Source organism: Lynx rufus, unplaced genomic scaffold (assembly GCF_022079265.1).
Source record: "Lynx rufus isolate CCGP_SWC_20201006 ecotype Redwood Valley unplaced genomic scaffold, mLynRuf1.p SCAF_7, whole genome shotgun sequence".
NCBI classification, from domain to species: domain Eukaryota; kingdom Metazoa; phylum Chordata; class Mammalia; order Carnivora; family Felidae; genus Lynx; species Lynx rufus.
In genome coordinates, this window is record NW_025814889.1 from 35956358 (window position 1) to 35978183 (window position 21826).

At 36.7% G+C, this 21826-nt stretch overlaps 1 protein-coding gene across 3 annotated transcripts in view; it reads right to left on the minus strand.

Annotated features, from left to right (window-relative positions):
- The window catches only part of ADIPOR2 (adiponectin receptor 2), a 77015-nt gene that overhangs the window by 17966 nt on the left and 37223 nt on the right, over window positions 1-21826 (minus strand). For all 3 annotated transcript variants that reach the window (XM_047065359.1, XM_047065360.1, XM_047065361.1), the window contains exon 2: window positions 19650-19906. In XM_047065359.1, the coding sequence (XP_046921315.1) occupies window positions 19650-19820 (171 nt within the window). In that variant the 5' untranslated portion in view covers window positions 19821-19906. The remainder of the gene's footprint in view (window positions 1-19649; window positions 19907-21826) is intronic.

Below are 21826 nucleotides of genomic sequence, written 5' to 3' on the forward strand. Positions count from 1 at the left end.
TCTGGACTTTCTCACAAATAAATTATGCCAGCAGTTTCTAATGAAACTACAGATGCGCACATAAAGTAGAACTATAGTTAAATGTTTCCTGTACTATCATAAGTAAAATCCTATTAAAAGTTGTAGACCTGTCTGACATATCAGTGGGATTACTTACAACCAGTTAGTTTTGAGTATCAGGCTAATAATGCATTTGGATCCACAGAAGACTACTGATAGGAAAAGGTAAGCCAGACTCCCTGGCAAACTAAAGTCATTTTACGCACTTAATCTTAAATTATAGACTTAGATAAGAAAGAAATGAGGATAAGGTGACCTTTCTCCATAGGTACTCACCACTATACCCATATACAGAAAAGAGAGATGAATGGTTCAACTTCCCAGTCATGGGGAGGGAAGAGGAATAATGACCCTGTTGCTGGGGAAGAAACAGGTTCACATCTTCAGCAAAGCTAATACATGTTTATTGAAAGAAAACAAGTACATTCAGAATGCAAGATGTATGGTCTAAGTCAAATACCAACTAGTGTACAAAAACACTGTTTATACATTTAGTCAAATATTTTTTTAGGAAAAGGTGGCTTGCCATAATGGATTAAGAGTGAGTCTGAAGTCAGATAAACAGTGACTACTGATAAATTCTATCATCTTTGACAAGATTATATTTAACTAAAGCATCAGTTCCCTTACCTGTGAGATGATTTTAACAATATTGTACCTACAATACAGAAGTTTTCAGGATCAAAGATAATAAATAAAAAGAAACTATCACAGGGCCCAGGACTCAGAAGGCAAGAAATAAATGATGGTCCTTACTATTATGATGATGGGCTAGGTACTGAGAACATTAAAGTTAGTATCACAACCTAGTGGAGAAGCCATGCATGTAAGTAAATACAGCAAGGAACTAGTGAACAGTATGAACTGTATGAAAAAGGTCTGATGCAAATAGAAAAATATTTAACTTTGGCACTGCTGGGAAGTTTTCTAGAAAAGTAACATCTGAACCAAGCCCTGGAAAACGTGTAAGAATCTGGAGCAGAGGAAAAGTAGGACAACCATAAAGGCTGCTCTCTTTATCTGACTTAATACCTTGAAAATTCAGAGACCTGGGAGCACGGGGGGGGGGGGGGGGGGGACACAAACACAAAACTAAAGTTCAGGGCAACCTGGTTTCAAATGTCTCTTTTGTGATTTTTTTTTTTTTTTTTTTTGGTCTAAGGAAGTTTACAAAATGCTTAACTATATACTTCAACAAATACAGTTAAAAGAGTCCAGGTTTTAGAGTCAGAGGCCTGGAAGAAATGGCCTATTCATTTCAACCAATACACCATATTATACATTTCAAAAAGAATTTTGGATGATAAAAAATATTGCACCAGGACTCTAGAGACCTGCATTTTAGGCCTCAATCGTCTAGGCTTACTTACTACCAAACCCTCCACTGCCTTGTACCTTTGACCCTTCATTCTAGCTATGCTGAACATTTAACAGGTTTAGACATCAGTACACACCAGTACATACTCGATACATGTTAGCTATTACTGGTACTATTCTCTAAAAGCATCATGCTATTTACTTCTGTGTCTTCACATCTGCTGTTCCTTCTGTCCAGAATGTCCTTAGGCTTTTCTCTTAGTTAACTCTGAAACTCAAATTTCACCTCCCTAGATGCCCAGTTGAAATTAGAGTTGCTCCCATAGTACACTCCACAATCAAATAGCACTTAGCATAAATGTATCAATATACTTGTCTGTCCTTCTGACTAGAGTGTCAGCTGCTTAAAGGCAGACACTATGTCTTATCTTTGTATTCCAAGAGTGCTAATACATACTTAAAAAAAAAAAAAAAACCAGAAACATCTGCAGAAAATTGATGCATCTTTTTAAAATTTTTTTTTAATGTTTGCTTATTTTTGAGAGACAGCGAGAGACAGACAGAACGAACAAGCAGGGGAGGGGCAGAGAGAGAGGGAGACACAGAATCTGAAGCAGGCTCCAGGCTCTGAGCTGTCAGCACACAGCCCCCACAAACGGTGAGATCATGACCTGAGCCGAAGTTGGACGCTTAACCGACTGAGCCACCCAGGCGCCCCAATTAATGCATGTATCTTTACTAAAACTAAATGACTCTTGGTATTCCCTCCATTCTGATATTCCAGGAACCAAGTTTAGGTACTTGGAAGAAAGTTGGGACTTTTTTTTTTTTTTTTTTTTTTTGAGAGAGAGAGAGAGAGAGAGAGAGAGAGAGAGAGAGAGAGAGAGAGAAAGAGGGGGCATATGGGGTGGGGGGAAGAGGGGATCTCACGAACCGTGAGATCATGATCTGAGCAGAAATCAACAATCAGATGCTTAACTGATTAAGCACCTTAACCAGGTGCCCCAGGTGGGACTATTTAATAGGAAACAGTAGTGTGTCAGAAGGAAAAGCTTACGAGGTAGGGGGTAGGGTTGGGGTTGTGGGGAAGCAGGCTAAATTAGTTCAGTTTGAAGCAGTTAAAGGTCCAATATAGAGGTCAGTACTAAAATGACAGATTTAGAAATCACTTTTGTGAAAAGACTACTGAAGTTGAGGTGGCTGAGATAGAAGAGTAAATTCAGGATGTGTTTAACACAATCTATTGCAACTACTTGAGCATTATTACAAAGGAAGGACAGCAAAACAGAATTGTTACTTATTGTGTACTAACCACATCCCAGACACTGTACTAAGTGGTTTCACAAATTAAGTAATCAAATCCTCAACAACTTTCTGGGATGAGTATTTCCATCCCCATTTTATGATATGGAAATCCAGACCAAGTGTGGTACATAAAGAAATGGAATCTAAGGGAAGTTACACAGCCCTAAGTGATACCTTGATTCCCAACCTAATGACATTATCTTACATAGATGAATTAAATTCCTTGTCAATTTCTATCATGCATTTTTTAAACTAATATTACAAATATGGCCATCATGTGGGGGTCTGTTAAATGTTTCTGATGTTTAAAGAAGGAAAGGGGTTATTCTTGAACCAGCAAGTCCATTCCTAAGTATACAGCTAACAGAAATGTTTCTATATGTTCACCAGAAGTACTAGAATATTCACAGAAATACTATTTATAATAGCCTGAAACTTGAAACAACCCAACTAGCCTTTAATAATAGAATAAAGGTGTTATAGTCACACAAAGAAAAGCTATAGATAGAAAAGTAAAAATGAACAAACTATAGCTACACAAAGTACAAATGAATTTAATGTACATAATACTGAATGAAAGAAGCCAGATACAAGAGTACATATTGAATGGTTCAGATGACATAAAGTACAAAGACAGGCAAAACTAATCTATACATTAGAAGCCAAGATAATAGTTACCTCTGGGAAAGGGATAGGCAGGCATCACTATGATGGAGGGAAGGTATTAAGGGAGCCTCTAGGGATACTGGTTACACAAGTAGTGTCCAGTTTATAAAAATTTACTGAACTATTCACTTATAACATATCCACTTTTCTGTATGCATATTATATACTTCAATAAGGTTTTTTTTTGTTTTTTCTTTCTCAAAAAATTTGGGAAATGATGCAGAAGGGATTAGACATTCAAATCCAGGTCTCTCTGAACTCAAAACTCTGGGTTTTGGGTTTTTTTTTTTTCCCTTTTACCGAACTGCTTCCTTTGAGATTATCTACTGAAGCACAGAAATGGCTTCACTAAATAAAACCAAATTTGGTAAAAGTGATAGAAGTAGCTATTAAGTAGGGCTATTTAAGCAAAGATACCTAATTAGGTCAATCTATGAAAAACTAATTATGACCCTCATTCAAGTTTTATCCTCTAACAAGAGTTAAAACTACAGGGGGTTTGAGGAAACTTTAGATATCACCTAGTTCCAACAACTTCATTTCAATATTAAGAAAATGAGGCCCAAAGAAATAAAATTGGCAAAAACCACACAACTGGCTGGCAGCAGACCAGGACTAAAATGCAGGTTCAATCATTCATTCATTTTTTTCCTTACTTACTGAGCAAATACAATATTCCCAGACTATTTAGGTGCTGAACATAGAACATAGACATGTTCAGGGCGCCTGGGCGGCTCAGTCTGTTAAGTGTCCGACTTTGGCTCGGTTCATGATCTCATGGTTTGTGAGTTTGAGCCCCACGTTGAGCTCTGTGCTGACAGCTCAGAGACTAGAGCCTGTTTCGGATTCTGTGTCTCCCTCTCTCTGCCCCTCCCCTGCTTGTGCTCGCTCACGCTCTCTCTCTCTCTCTCTCTCTCTCTCTCTGTCTCTCTCTCAAAAATAAACATAAAACAATTACAAAAAAAAAAAAAGAACACAGACATGTTCAGGTTAGTGAAAACATAACAAAGTCAATTTTTTTAAAGATAATTACAAAGTCTAATAAGAACAATATCCAACAGATTATGTCCTGTTCTTTGGATTGGGCAATCTTCCTTTTTAAGGTGAAACTTAAGCAAATCTTTTCTTTCTGACACAAATACAGGCCTCCAGTGATGTACCGTATCCAACATTTGTAAGTACTTTCCATGTACCAGGCATTGTTCTCACTGCTTTACAGGTCCTATGCTCACTACAACACTGCGAGACAAAGTACATGTTATCAGATACTCCATTTACAGAAAAGGACACATTTAGTTACTCTGGGCCAAGGTTTACTCTGCTGAAGTTCCATCAGTCTAGAACTATACATATGTATCATGAAAAGGAAAAGGCTATAATCGCTTGTTCTCAAATTTTAAGTGTGCCCCAGAATCATGTGAGGGAGTTTGTGAAAACTAGATTCCTATTGCAGAGATTTTAAATTTAAAGTACAACCGGGGATGAGGCACTGACCTCCCATGTAGTCAAAAATCCTGTATAACTTCTGACTCCTCAAAAACTTAACTACTAACAGTCTACTATAGATCAAAAGCCTTAAAAATAACATAAACATTTGACTAACACATATATTGTATGTTACATACTGTATTCTTACAATGAAGTAGGCTAAAGAGTTATTTAAAAAGAGAATATATATACAATTATAGTACTAGTACTACATAGATCAAAAATCTCTATATAAGTGGACCCACACAGTTTAAATCTGTATTGTTTTTCTTTTCTTTTTTTTTTTTTTTAACATTTACTTATTTATTTTGAGGGAGAGAGAGTGCAAGCACAGGGGAGGGGCAGAGTAAGAGGGAGAGCGAGAATCCCAAGCAGGCTCAGCACTATCAGTGCAGAGCCTGATGTGGGGCTTGATCTCATGAATGGGGAGATCATAACATGAACCAAAATCAACAAAGGGACGCTTAATCGACTGAGTCACCCAGACGTCCCTAAACCCGTATTGTTTAAGGGTCAACTGTATTTGATTTCCAGTACAGTCCTCTTTCTTAAACCATTTTGCTTCTTAAGGAATCAAACAGATTAACCTCTCCATTCCCTCAAATAAAGGACTCCCATAAACAGGGAAATGAATGTAACTGTGCACACAGATATTTCATTTGATGCTAAGAGTCAATTCTACAATTACAATGGATCACTACCACTTGTCAGTCTCTTTTCCCACAATTTTGACCATCTATGAAAACAGTGTCCTTGAAAATGTATTAAAGGCAAATAAGCAAACTGCCAAATCACACTTTTGACAATAAACCAGTGAAAAGAAAAACTCCAGCCCCCGTGAAGTATATGATACTCCAATAAGAGTCCCTGTGTATTAACTCACATAAATTCAATGGAACCTCAGTTCCATCACCTGTAAAACAGATACTATTTATACCTACTCTATAAGACTCCTCTAGGAATGAATGAGATGATATGTGCAAGAGAGCTTAGAAAGTTGCCTCATACATTGCATAGGCTCAATAAATATGAGCTATCATTCTTCTGATAAATAATAAGAATGCACTTATTTTATCAAAGATTAAATAAGTGTGTTAACTAATTTTCCCTGATCATCAAAATAGCATACCCCAATATTCTCTTTCTATACATCTCTTTATGGAAACTACTTGAGACAATTTAGACCTAGAATACTATACTGGCTACTGATAAACTCATCCACCTATATGTTATATGCCTACCATGGATCAAAAAGACTGGTCTAGGATCTGAGGATGGGGTGAGCAAAAGGCAAGATTCTTTCCACTATGGAACACAGTCTACAAGCAAAAATAATTACTAAACAACTATGTAATGATAGAAATACATAATTACAAGCTGTGATATGTATTGTGACATAATATAAAAGTTAGGATTAAAGATAAGAATGGGAGGGGCGCCTGGGTGGCGCAGTCGGTTAAGCGTCCAACTTCAGCCAGGTCACGATCTCGCGGTCCGTGAGTTCGAGCCCCGCGTCGGGCTCTGGGCTGATGGCTCAGAGCCTGGAGCCTGTTTCCAATTCTGTGTCTCCCTCTCTCTCTGCCCCTCCCCTGTTCATGTTCTGTCTCTCTCTGTCCCAAAAATAAATAAACGTTGAAAAAAAAAATTAAAAAAAAAAAAAAAAAAGATAAGAATGGGAAAGATGAAATAGAATAAATTAGGGAATAGAGAATTTGTGAAAGGTTTCTCTAAGGAAATAATACTTAACCTGAATACTAAAGAATAAGCAGCAATTAGCCAGAGGTGTGGATCTACAAACACCCCAGGCAAAGAAAACAGCCATGTTTGAAGACTCTCAAGCTGGAAAGAGCCTAGCCTGTTTAAGGCCAGTGTGGTTGAGGCTCACTGACCAAGGAGGAGAACACTGTGAAATAAACTTAGGCAGAGAGGTGAGATCATCAGAGTCCTGAAGATTATGGAAAAGAGTGAGGTTTTTGTCCTAAGTGCAATGAGAAGCAAATGATTTTTTAAAGATGGAAATGGCTAATAAACTGCATTTTTAAGAGTTCTCTTAGGGGTGCCTGGGTGGTTCAGTCAGATGAGTGTGCAACTCTTGATTTCAGCTCAGGTCATGATCTCAGGGTTGTGGGATCGAGCCCCACATTGGGCTCTGCACTGGGCATGGAACCTGCTTAAGATTCTCTCTCTCTCCTTCCCTCTGCCCCTCTCCCCTGCTCACACTCTCTCAAACAAACAAATAAATGAAAGCATTCTCCTTTGCAACTGTGTGAAGAATACACTGGACAAGAACAAACAAAACAGAAAGCCCTGTTAGAAGATCTAGCCCAATATTCCAGATGGGAGATGACAGAAGCTTAAAGTAGTGACAGTACAAGTGAAAAGAAATGGATCATTAAAAGTTGAACACACACAACCTGAGTTTTGTAATAGATTTGAATTCGGTTTCTACTTCCAAAGTCTTCAAAGAGGTTAAATAATTAAAATCTTCAGCCACGGCTAACCTAGGAAGGTCTCCTGATAAAAACTCAAGAGTCAACTGTGACCACAATGAGATGCCACTTCACACCCACTAGGATGGCTATATTCAAAAAGGCAGATAAAAATAAGTGCTGGGCAGGACATGGAAAAAATGGAACCCTCAAACATTGCTAGTAGGGATGTAAAATGGTACAGTTGCTATAGAAAACAATCTGGCAGTTCCTCAAAATGTTAAACAGAGTTAACACATGGCCCAGTGAAAAATCACTCCTGTGTCTATACCCAAGAGAAATGAAATCTTATGTGCACACAAAAACTTCTACATGAATGTTCATATCAATATACTCAATAAAGTATAATATGTCCATACAATGGAATATTACTCAGCCATAAAAGAGAATGAAGTTCTAATATGCAAACAACATAAATGAATCTTGAAAACATTATGCTAAGTAAAAGAGCTGGTCATAAAACACCACACATTGTGTGATTCCATTATATAAAAAGTTCAGAACAGGAAAATCCATGGAGACAGAAAGTAAACTGGAAATTAGCTGTCTAGGCTTGGGGTGTGGGAACAGGGTATGACAGCTAATGGCTAAGAGGTTTCTTTTAGAGATGATAAAAATGTTCTAGGTTAGATTGTTGTGATGGTTGCACAATTCTGTGAATATACTGAAACTTTTGAGTTATACACTTTAGGATGTTATTTATATATGAATTATTTCAATATTTTTTAAGAGTCAACTGTGAGTAAGTGTGACATTTTCCTTTAACAAACAGCAAATAAATTCAACTTGATTTCCCAAATATTCCTCGGAGAACATGTATAGATTTGTCTTTTTTGTAAATCGTGTTTCTGAGAAGTTTTTAGTACATTTTAAGTAAAACAGAACTATAACTTTAGGCACTAGTTTTTAAACAGAAGTGAGCATCTTAATCACTTGTGAAGCTTTTAAAAACTACATTCATCCAGGACCCAAATATGCTGATTTAGTAGGTTAGAATTAAATCCTGGCATTTGTGTTTATTTTCCTTAAAGGGCCATAGGCGATCACATAAGCATTCCTAACAGATTCACTGACTTAAAGGAACCTGTTGATATACACTTGAACATAAAGACATATCACTCTGTAATGGATTACAACTACCTTTAACCCATTTTTTTATAAATTCAGAATTTCACTTTTTATTTAAAAAAAAAAGACACTCCTGTTATCTTTTCTATTACATTTTTATTCTTATGCACAATTGGCATTTAATGTACCTAGAGAGTCTAATGGAAACTGCCACATTTTTTAAAAGCCTATGCAATCTATTTAAGTTGTACATCTTTAAAAGAGGGAACATATAGACAAAGAAAATAATGCAAAATTATCAGAAATGTGGAAGACCGCACCATGATAACGTTAGGTTTATTTAATTTCAAAGTAAGCAAAAAATCCATTGAAAGGTTAGAATGCATCTGAGAGGCAAAATTGTCCTGGCCTGACAAAAAATAAGGTGTGTGCAACAATTCTGTCAAAATACAAGTACCAATAGTTGATCTAACCTCTGGGTTCAACATAAATACTCAGGCAGAGTTTGGAATTGAGAAATATGAAGTCAACCTGCTGCCAATTTTTATAAAGGCAGCTTTGTTCAGACGAGAGTGCAGAGGACTAATTAATTAGCACATGCTCTCGTATACATGTGACCTTAGACAAACTACTCTTAAACTTTCTAAATCTTACTTTTATCCACTTTTTAAAAGAGATCATATCTGTTCTTCCTATTTCAGAGGGCAATCTTGAGAAGCAAATTAGATGTTTGTGAAAGTGCTACATACAAATTTAAGGCACTATCATAATTTAGAAGGATACTCTCCATCTGCTAACAGTTCACATACTTCCACTTCAAAACTGGAAATTTCAAGAAATTAGTCCTTCCTTCAAAAACAAACAAAAAATTAGTGTATGGAAATCATTAAGTCCCTTGAAGATATTAAGTTAATATTTTGTGTTTAATTCCAGTCTCAAAATTACAGTTTTCTGTAACTCTACCTTCCTTCTTTTCTAATTCCCATGATTATGCTATACTAATAACCCTGAAATTAGCAGCAAGGAACAGTGCTGTATATAGAGCAATGAATGAAGAGGAAGGGCCAAGGGAGAACTAGCGCAGCAGAAAACTTTTCATTGCTTAAATGATCCACTAAGTTTTCTATCAAAACTATCTCCCAAGTAGGTAGTACCTACAGATGGACTGGTTTTTTCAGAAACCACCTTCTTTTTTTCAGCAAAGAACTTCTACACCAAAGAGAAATAATATATAAAGGGCAAAGGAACAAAAAGACACAATTTCCTCATTAGTAAATTGAGGAAGGTAAACAAGATGGCTTCAAAAGAGACTGTAACATTCCACAATCTATGGATCAGATTCTCTCAACTCCATGATTCCTCACAGAAAATCTGTTACAACAGATAGGAAGAAAGAAATGGTTTTGTTCAGGCTATTGGCTTCTGGGTTAACTTACAGTAAAGGAAAATGAAATACAGGTTTTCAAGGCAATAGAATGAGTTCATTCGTAAGGATGAAAAAAAATCACATTCACTTAATTATCTGTTAGTGAAACAAAGAGCACAAACATTGTATTTAGAAGATACCACTCTATCAAATGAAGATGATAAACAAACATGCATGGTATAATGAGAAACAGATAACCACTGTGAATCTGACACAAAAGGACAGGATGGATAAATTCTCAACTCTAAAAACATTTTACTGTCTCATAGTTAATATTATAAACAGAATTTTGTTGCCATTCTTAATCTCAGTCAAATTGGCTAGTCTGAAATTCCTTCTAGTTTTACAATTCCTTAGCTTCAATAAGAACATGTATCAGTTTTAAATACAGTTAAGAAAATAATAATAATTTTAAAAAATAAATATAATTAAGAAACAGTGGTACATTAAAAATCATACAGTGATACAGCTACTGACTATTCAATTATCTCTAAGATGACTAAAGAGAATCTCAAGTCTCACATTCTAAAACAAAAGTCTTGATTCCTCCCCCACTTTCAAAAAGTTATTTATTTATTTATTTTAATGTAATCTCCACACCCAGCGTGGGGCTCAAATTCATGACCCCAAGGACTGAGAGTCACACGCTCTTCCAACTGAGCCAACAAGGCACCCCTTGATTCCCCTTTTTAAACCTGCTCACTTTACCAATCCCACCCAGTTTTTGCTGAGTTAAAATATCCAATAATCATCCTTGATTCCCCTCTTTTCCTCACTGTCCACATCAAACCCACCAGAAAGTCCTGCTGACTTGACCTCCAAAATATATTCAGAATCTATCCACTTCCATTTCTGCTGCTACTATCACCCTGTTTCAAGCTAACATGGAAGCCCCACGCCAGACTCTGCGCTGACAGCTCAGAGCCTGGAGCCTGCTCTGGATTCTGTGTCTCCCTCTCTCTGTCCCTCCCCTGCTTATGCTGTCTCTCTCTCTCTTAACAATAAACAAATAAATAAAATCACCAATCCCTACCCCCTGTTTAAACACCCCAAAGGCTGTCTACTTTCTGGTGGATTTTATTAAAATAAAATCTAAGCTTTTTCTATACACCTATAGAATCCTGGTCCCTCTCTGGCCTACTGACCTCATTTCACTCTTCCTTCTTGCTCCTCATGCTCTAATTGCACTGGTCTTTCAGTCCTGGGGGGGGGGGGGGGAGGGAAGGAGGAGGAGATAGGAGGAAACAGCAGAAGCAGAGGGAGGAAAGGACCTCTGTACTAGCTTGTTTCTTCTATCTGGAAATACTCTTCCCCTAAGGTCTTTGCTGGTTCCTTATCATTCAGGCTTCACTTCAAACACGCTTTCCTTAACTATATCTAAAGAATTGCTGGGGGTGGTGGAGGGAGTAGGTAGAGCACAGAGGATTTTTAGGGCACTGAAACTATTCTGTATATCATAATGATGGATATATACATATCATTATACATTTGTCCAAATCCATAATATATACAATGTCAAGAGTAAACCTTGGGTAATTACAGTTTGTCAATATAGGCTCATCAACTTTAACAAAGGTAGCACTCTGGTTGGGGATGGTGACAGTGAGGGAAGCTATGTATATGTGCAGGCAGGGAGACGGCAGGAAATCTCTATATTTTCCCCTCAATTTTTCTGTGAACCTAAAAACTACTCTAAAAAAATAAAATCTTAATAAAAATTAATTCTTTTAAATCACCTCACCTCATTACCTTAGCATACTTTTCTCCTTGTAGCACTTATCACTGTTTGTAATTATCTTATTCATTTATGTGTTTCATGGATTTATTGCCCATGTCTTCCCTACCTCTGCACTGGCACCATGCAGGAAAAAATTGTGGCTCTGACCCATCACCATATTCCTAGCATTTAGAAAGGCAGCTGGTCCAGACAGGGCCACCATATTCTACCCTCTAGGCTGTACACAGCACAACTTAAGATGGATCATTCACATGGATTATGATTTGATGAAAATCTCTTGGAGGTTTGCAAAAAAAACAGACCTGGATCTGAAAAATGTATTCCTACAGTACTTCCATTAATAAAACTATAATAGGGGCGCCTGGGTGGCGCAGTCGGTTAAGCGTCCGACTTCAGCCAGGTCATGATCTCGCGGTCCATGAGTTCGAGCCCCGCGTCAGGCTCTGGGCTGATGGCTCAGAGCCTGGAGCCTGTTTCCGATTCTGTGTCTCCCTCTCTCTCTGACCCTCCCCCGTTCATGCTCTGTCTCTCTCTGTCCCAAAAATAAATAAACGTTGAAAAAAAAAAATTAAAAAAAAAAAATAAATAAAATAAAACTATAATATTTCTAGATATGCTAATGCAACAATGTGCTACCAACGTAGCCAGAACACAGGTTAGGTTTCTCAACCTTGGTACTTACGTACTTGGCTAGGTAATTCTTTGCTGTGGAGGCTGTCTATGCATTGTAGGATGTTTAGTAGCATCCCTGGCCTCTACCCACAAGATGCTAGTAGCATAAATTCGCTAGTTTTAACAACCAAAAATGACTCCAGACACTGCAAAACATTTCCTGGGAGTCACAACTGCCCCAAATTGTAAACCACTGGAATGGTCACTTGGGCTTACACCATCTCAGTTTTCTCATCTATAACACACAAAGGCTCAACTTATCAAAGAGGCTCAACATATCATAGTCAGTTCAACTGTACACACTCGTTTACATCATCTGAAGAAACCTCTGGATATTTACACAACTAAGTTTTTTTTGTTTTTTTTAACCCAATGCTCATTATTTGAATTTAGGGCAACAAAGTGGTATAGCAAAGCAAGCATCAAATCTAAAAACTAAAAGAATTTTCACAAATCTTCACATTATTCATATAACATGCATATAGAAGATATACACAATGTTATTTTGCTCTTTTCCAAAGAAACTGATGCACTGAAAAATTCTGCAAAGTCATAACTAGGAGTTCGATAAATAGAAGAACCTAGATCTTCCAATTGTCATTCCAATATTCTGTGGTACAAGAAAATTATCTCCAACATGTGGCGCAACACTGAAAACTTACTATATGAAGTATGATAACCTATATAAAGATACTGGGATAGGGAATGCCTTTTTCCTTTAGAAACTGTCGCAGATCATATATTAAAGTTCTCAATTATTCACTTACTCCTTCCCCTCAGAGGAATATAATCCCACCCCATTGTCATTGGACCTAGCTACATGACTGCTTTGGCCAACAGAACATAAGTAAACGTAACACACATCATATATGAGCAGGAACTTTGAATGCAAATGCAATTTGGTTTGTTCTCTGGGACTTTTGCAATCTGCCACAAGAACATGTGCCAACCAGCCTCCTTCAACCTGGTCCCAGAATGGATTCACAGAGCTGACCTGCAACAGACCGGCAACACAGACTAGTAACATTTTACCTACTGCCCTCATGTATGTTTGTATTATTGTAAAATCACTGAACTTCTGGAGTATTTAGTTTCTGCAGCAAAAGCAGACTAACACAGGGATGTACTTTTTTGAGTACACAAACATTAAAATACTTACATAACTCTGAATTTCAGTGTATAGGACGTTATAAGTTGTTCCCTCTCCCTCCCTTTCTCTACACACACACACGCACACACACACACACACACACAGAATCTTTTGCTTTTCTTTAACATTATTCAATATACATATTATGAATGTTTTCAGAGATAAAAAAAATTATCAGAACATCTGTCTGCACTGAAGACAATTGTTTTAAAATTCTCAATTCACATTTCAATATTTAAATACCACAAAGATGGCTCAGTTGGTTGAGCGTCCAACTTCAGCTCAGGTCATGATCTCAGTTTACGAGTTTGAACCCCACATCAGGCTCGCTGCTCTCAGCCTATCAGTGCAAAGCCCACTTTGGATCCTCTGACCCCCTCTCTCTGCCCCTCCTTGGCCTGTGCTCTCCCCAAAATAAATATCTAAAAAATTAAAAAATAAATACCACAAAGATAAGCATAGTATAACTACCAAGTACACAGAATCCAGGAAAAAGTGTTCACAAATCTAGAGAGTTGGAATATAGTAGGCCTGTGTCCTCCAAATTAGTCTTAGTATTCCTTTTATAGTCAAAAAAACACCAAAAAATAAATACTTGTATCTACACGTTTGCCATCAGCAGACTAAAATGTACTCATTTATAAAAGGAATAAGCAAAAAATTAAAGGTTTTATGTAATTTTATTATTATTCTATATGGGAAACCAGAAAGTTTAAAATAATTTCAGCACACAGGAAACACACTTGGAAAAAAAGCTCACATGTTTTTTTACATGACAGAGAAAGGACTGCTTAGTACACATGCCATTGAATACTCATCACCTGCTATTCACAATCTGACCTACTCCAAGGTCTGGCTTCTGTTCCCACTCCTCCACCAAAACAGCTCTTAAGTTCACCAATGACCACCATGTTGCTGGAACCAGTGGTCACTAGCCTATCCTTTTTGTCCACGATTTCTTTAGCAGCAGTAGAAATAAACCAATCACTGCTCCCTTCCCTCCTTCTTGAAACACTTTTCTTAATTTTTGTGATATTACACTTTCCTGAGTTTCCTCCTACCTTATAGGCTTGTTGTCTTTAGCTTCCTTCCTCTACTTGCTTTCTCTCTTTGAAATGCCCTGTGAATGCTGGTGTTCTTCAAGCTAGATCTTAGGACTCTTAAGTAACCTTAACCATTTCAACAGTTTTAAATATCAGCTACACTGCAGCTACTTCCTAAATAATTACTTCAAGCCCAGGCCACTCTTAGGAATGCCACACTCCTACCCAACTATCTTCTAGACACAGCCAGTAAGATGTCTCACATGCATTTCCTATTTTTTTGTAAGTTTATTTATTTTGAGAGAAAGAGAATATGAGCAGAGGAGGGGCAGAGAGAGAGGGAGAGAGAGAATCCCAAGCAGGCTCCAGCACGGAGCCCAAAGCAGGTGAGATCGTGACCTGAGCCGAAATCAAGAGTCAGATGCTCAACTGAATGAGTCCCTGCGTTTCATATTTAACACAGCCAAAAGCAAACTTGATCCTCCCATTTATACCTACTTCACCTCTAAACTTATCCTCTAGTTCTTCCCATCTCAAAATACAGATTCTTACCCCAGCAATCTAAATATTCACATCATACCCCAGACTCATTCTTGTCATTTCCTTCTCTTCTCCCTTAACCCATCAAATCCAATCTACCAGCAAACTGTCAACTCTATTCCCAAGGCATAGTTCAAATGTATCCACTTCCTGCCAACCAACAATCACCATCAACCCAGAATAAGCTACTCTCATGAATTTCTGTAGCAGCCTTCTGACTCATCCCCAAGTTTCTCTCCCCACCAACAGCCCCCAAAATCTGTCTTCACATCAGAGCCAAAAAGTGATCTTTTCAGAACGTAAATAAGATTCTATCACTCCCTTGCTTAAAACTTTCCAATAGCCTCCAATGTACTTTCTCCATATCATGGTCTACAAAGGTCCTACTACATTTTTTCCTCATCTCTTACCATCCTCCCCATTATCCACTGACCACACTTCTGAAATATGCCAAGATTTTTTCAGATTCAAGGCGTTGAACACACTACTCCTATTATTCGAAATGCCCTATACATACTTCCTCCTTTCCTCTTCCCTCACTTTCAACCAGCCTTTACTAAGCATTCAGTTACATAATCACTTTTAGAAACTGCCAGAGGTACTACTTATCACCATCAGTTCTTTAAATTAGTTATGGGTATATTCCAGAATAGTTCGCTGTGGGGCACCTGGCTAGCTCAGTTGGTAGAGCCTGTAACTCTTGATCTTGGAGTTGTAAGTTTGAGTCCCACCCACATTGGGTGTAGAGATTAAACATAAAATCTTAAAAAAAAAAAAAAAAAAAAAAGGAATAGTTCAATGTGTACATTCTAGAAACCCTTGAGAATATTTCTTAATATCGAAAACTTGATAAAAATGTAGAATCCTATCACAACTGGAAATGAAAACAGGCATCAACTATTATCCTATTATATATGACAAAAAATAAATCCAGGGAAATTAAATAACTTGCCTATTTTATAAGGCTAAATGATAGGTCTTCTGACCCTGTGTTCAGTAAACTAGTCAACCCTCTTCCAATTCTGTTTATTACATTTCCACTTTCTTTAAGATAATCTCAATCATTAAAAAAAAAAAAGTCCTGAAATTCATATGGGATGACAAAGGGCCTCAAAAGTCAAAACAGTCTTGAGAAAGAGCAAAGCTGGAAATATCCCACTTCCTTCAAAATATACTACAAAAGTACAGTAATCAAAATAGTATGGTACTGGCATAAAGACAGACATATATATAAACCAACAGAACAGAATCAAGAGCCCAGAAATAGATTCATGCATATGTAGTCAAATGATCTTCAGCAAGAACAGCAACACTATATAATAGGAAAGAGACTATACAATCTCTTCAATAAATGGTGCTGGAAAACTGGATTACCTACATGCAAAAGAGTAAAACCGGACCCTTATCTTATATAACATAAAAAAAAAATTCAAAATGACTTAACTCAAAAAAAACTTAAATGTAAGACCTGAAACTACAAATTTCCTTGAAGAAAATATAGAGAAATAGTTTCATAATATTGGTCTTGGCAATGATTTCTTGGGTATGACACCAAAAGCACAAATAATAAAAGCAAAAATTAGACAATTTGGAGAATGTCACACTAAAAAGCTACTACACGGCAACAACAGAAAAATCAACAGAATGAAAAGATAACCTACAGAATAGGAGAAAATACCTGCAAACCATATATCTGATAAGGAGTTAATATCTAAAATACATGTAACTCAACAGGGGGTAGGGGGCCTCAATCACTTTATACTGGCTTAAAAAAATGGGCAAAGTATGTGAACAGACATTTCTTCAAAGACACATACTGGTATATGAAAAGGATGCTCAACATCACTAACATCAAAGAAACCTATCACAAAACTACAATGATGTTCCACATCACATCTGTTATGATAGCCATTATCAAAAAAGAAAATAGTAGGTGTTGGCGAGGATATGGAAAAATTAGACCCTTTGTGCTCTATTGACAGGAATGTAAAATGATGCAGCTCCTATGGAAAACAGTATGGAAGTTCCTCAAGAAAAAGTAAAAATAGAACTCTTATGACCCAGTAATCCTACTTCTGGGTATTTACGCAAAAGAACTGAAAACATTATTGGTAGCATTATTCACAATAGCCAAGACATGGAAAAAAACCTGAATGTCAATCAGTGGATGGATAGATAAAAGCAATGTGGTATATACCTACAATGGAATATTATTTAGCCTTAAGAAAGAAGCCTCGGGGCACCTGGGTGGCTCAGTTGGTTGAGCGTCCGACTTCAGCTCAGGTCATGATCTCATACTCTGTGAGTTTGAGCCCTGCATCAGGCTCTGTGCTGACAGCTCAGAGCCTGGAGCCTGCTTCAGATTCTGTATCTGCCCCTCTCTCTGCCCCTCCCCTGCTCATGCTCTGTCTCTGTCTCAAAAATAAATAAAAACATTTAAAAAAAAAAAAAGAAAGAAGCCTCATCACATGTTACAACATGCACAAACTTTGAGGATATGATGCTAAATGAAATAAGCCAGTAATAGAAAGCAAGATACTGTATGATTCCACTTATACAAGGTGTCTAAAGTGGTCAAACTCATAAAAGCAGAAAGCAGAATAGTGGTTGTCAAGGGCTAGCAAGGGCAGAGAAAAATGGGGAGTTGCTATTCAATGGCTATAGAGTTTCAGTCATGTAAGATGAAAAAGTTCTAGAGACCCAATGTGCATATAGTTAGCAATAATGTACCATACACTTAAAAAATGTGTTAAGAGGGTAGATTTCATGTTGTGCTCACTATAATAAAAAGAAAAAAAAAAAAAAAAAAGATAAGCCCAGTCACTCATCCAAGCTTAGTAACATTGCTGAGGCCTTAGCAGCAAATGAGGAAAACAGCTGGCTCAGCTTGGATAGGGAAGTCTTAGTTGCTAGTACTTATTACAGTAAAATGGCAGCAAGAAGGCAAGGTCTTAAGTGTTGATACAAGTTCTTGACCCAGATTATCTGGTCAACTTTTTTAAAAAAAATAATAATGCTGGCTTAAAAGCCAAATTGTATCACATGTAGTGTAGGCAAACAGTTTTTTTTTTTTAATCCTACTAATCTGTCCTGTGTATGTATGGGTATATACACCCACATGCATGCAAATAATCCTTCACCATAGTACAACCTAGCCAAGAAGATAAAGCTGACTTATAAAGAAAGTGTTACCAAGAACAGAAGAAATACTTTAAATTTCCTATTCTGTACCTATACTGTTACAATGCTCTGATGAAATTCTTATAAAAGACCTGAAAGGACAAGACAACCCTCTGGAGTTCAAACCAACACCACTATTACCCACACAACCAATGTATGTCTTAGGACGGTACAGATGCAATTTGGAGTAGAGGCTTTCAAAATGTTTTTAGCTACAACTCACATGTATGTATTTTTCATATCTGTATACATATCTATATAAAACTAAACAATTTCATCAAATAACATAGTTTAAATGAACATTACTACATATATGCACCTCTTTGTTCTATTTTGCTGCTTAATATTTTAAACACAGCGTACAGTACCAAAATTTCACAAACCACTAATGGACACAACCTAGTTTTAGAAACATTGTACTAGAGCCACAACACTGAACACATGCTACGTGATTCAAAGTTACAAAGCATATAGCTAAATATCTATAATAAGGGCTTATAGTATACAAATATTTTACTATATTTTTTAATAGTTATTTATTCTTGAGGGAGAGAGAGCATGAGCAGGGGAAGGACAGAGAGAAAGGGAGACAGAGGATTGGAAGCAGGCTCTGCACTGAGAGCAGAGAGCCCAATGCAGGGCTCAAACTCACAAACTGTGAGATCGTGACCTGAGCTGAAATCAGATGGTCAACCAACTGAGCTAGCCAGGTCCCCCTATAATAAGGACTTTCTGATGCTGTTCACAAACACTTATGCCTTTGCTCTCTAAGTAGATGTGCTTAAATAATTTAAAAGTTGCTCTTTTCTCTGGGAAGTAAAAGGAAAGATTAAAACCTACCTTCTGTTCCCAGAATTCTAATGACTCCCAAGGTATGCACTGGAGATAAACCATATTTGGAGAAGCAGTTCCAGCACAGAGTTAGAATTTCTCCAAAATTATAAATGATAATGTCGTAACTAAAATACAGTTTATGGGTGTCTGGGTGGCTCAGTCGGTTAAGCAACCAACTTCGGCTCAGGTCATGCTCTCACGGTCATGGGTTCAAGCCCCACATAGGGCTCTGTGCTAACAGCTCAGGGCTTAGAGCCTGCTTCAGATTCTGTGTCTCCCTCTCTCTCTCTACCCCTCATCTGCTTGCTCTCTTTCTCTCAAAAATAAATAAAACATTTTTAAAAATTAAAAAATAAATAATAAAATAAAGTTGAATTATAAAGACTAAATAGTAACTACAAAAACCCATTTCCCTTCTCAAACAAAATAAAGCAGATAAAGTATGATTTTAAGTGTCAGCAGAAAAGGATTGTAAAATCAAAGAATACCTAGCCAATTTAAAAATGGGACTTCAAATCATCTTGAACAAAAACAAAAACAAATATGCTCAAGATTCCTTTTCAAAGCCCCATCCTCTCTCCAGCAATGTCCCATACATTTTTTTTAATATCCTCCTTCCAACCACATTCCCATAAACTTTGTTTTACTTACCATCCTTCCCCCTTTAACTTACTTTTTTATGATACGAAGAAAGAACAGATGCCTCTAAAATAGGCTCCAAATTTCCTTGGTGGTTGTCATTATCACTTTTCCTTGTACCATCAAGTTGGTGCCCTTTTCTGAGCCTTATATCTGGCTCTGGAGTCCTGCTGCACCCCAATCGGTTTTCTGCTGTCTGGTTCATGGGACAATCAAGCCTTTCTTACAAAGAGATGTTTCTTTCTGTCCCTTCTTCTTGGGAGGATGGATTTTCTGGATACTGAGTTGACTCTAAGGAGAGGAAAGTTATGAATTAACATATTTTAAATAAACACATTAAATGAGTGCTGGAGGAAGACACAGGTTATGTTATTATACACTCAAACAAAAGAATGCTAAGCAATCATTAAGAAAAATAAAACAATGTATATAATATCTAGGAAAGATTGCCAAAATCTATTTGTAAATAAAAAAAGCAGTATACAAGACAATGCAGATAATGTTCCCAGAAGTTATAAAACTATAACTGTATATGTACACAGAGTAATTATTGGAAAATACTCAAAACTGTGCTTGGTACACAGAGAAGAACTTATGGTCTCAAGTGAGAATTCAAATTGGACTAAAAATCAGCCAACTATTTGTTTAACAAATCATTTTGTTCTGTCTGTATTTTTTTTTTTTTACAATATGCCATTACTGTTTCAAATATACTATTTTACAATATACCATTACTTTTTCAATGAAAAACATACCTATCTGCAGAAAGAATACAGCTGGGTCTTACATATCTAATCTCATTTAAACATCACAATGACCCTACAGGGTATATTTTTTGTGTTTCTACTTTTCAGGTAAGGAAACAAAAATTCACCATACTTTGTATGACACAGGACAAAGTCTGTGACTTTTATAGCACATATTATTGGTAATATTTTGCATATAAATTGCTTAAACGTCTGACATTTCAGTATTTGAGTTGTTTTGAATTCTAACTAGACTACTCTGGAAGGCAAGAAACTCAGGACCAGAGAGAGCATACTCCTTTTACATTCCTTGAGTTCCCAGAAAGTACTATGCACATGAATGTTTAATGAATATATGATAAATAATATTTAAATGTTCTCTGTGTAAAAACACTTCCAGAAATCATCACTATCTCTCTAAACTAGACTGTAGTACGTTTCCTAGGTGTTAAATTATTTCAAGTCCTTGACCCTCTTAACTCACATGCAAAACTTAATTTAGACATGTAGTTATATATACTAATAAGGTCATTATCACAGCCAATCCAACTAGAAACACTAAAACATGATAAAGCGAGGGTATGTGTTATGCTATAAATCCCATGAGATTCAAAGTTCTTACTGGGGAAAAGGAGGAGTAGGGCAAAGTGGAAGGGCCTGGATATTATAAAAAGAAGGTAAAATGTGGATCTGGTTTTCATATATATGGGTACTAAAACTAAGAATCAGTCCTAGAATTCAAACTGGACTAAAAATTAGCCAACTATACGTTTAACAAATCATTTGAGTTTGCTTCAGGATTTCTCTAAGGGCTTTCAAAGTTCTGGAGCAAGAACAAATACAAATCTTTAAGGATCACCAAAACTTAGCACGTTCCTATCACATAAGGACCTAAGCAAGCATATTAATAATATTGAGATTATAAACTATGCTATTAATGCCAAATTCTGAAAGAGAAAACAATGTTAATGATTTCTGTTTATTTATGTACACTTCACAAAGCTATTTCACACCCACCATTTCATTTTGTTTCAGGGAAGAGGAAGCTAACATTTACTGCAGATCAACAATTCAACAAAGTTAAATTCCATACCAGAGAACTTACATGTGGTATCTCACATAACCCTAATATATAGCCCCCTGGGATATTTTATCTCTCATTTTATAGATGTGGAAACTGAGACCTGGAGATTAGTTAATTTATTCAAGACCATTAGTCAAGAGGAGCAGATGGAATTTATATCCAGGTCTTTCTGGCCTGCACAATATCCATGTTCTTTCTATACCCAAAAGATTAAGATTGGGGGGAAAAAAAGATAAAAACTTGAACCCTAAAGTCATTTGGCTCACATGGCAAGTAAACTACAGAATCAGAATCTTTATTCACAAATTGTAGCAAGTAAAATAAAGTTTACTGCAAAGTAGCCTTGAAATATGACCACACTAAACTTCTCATAAGTGGGAG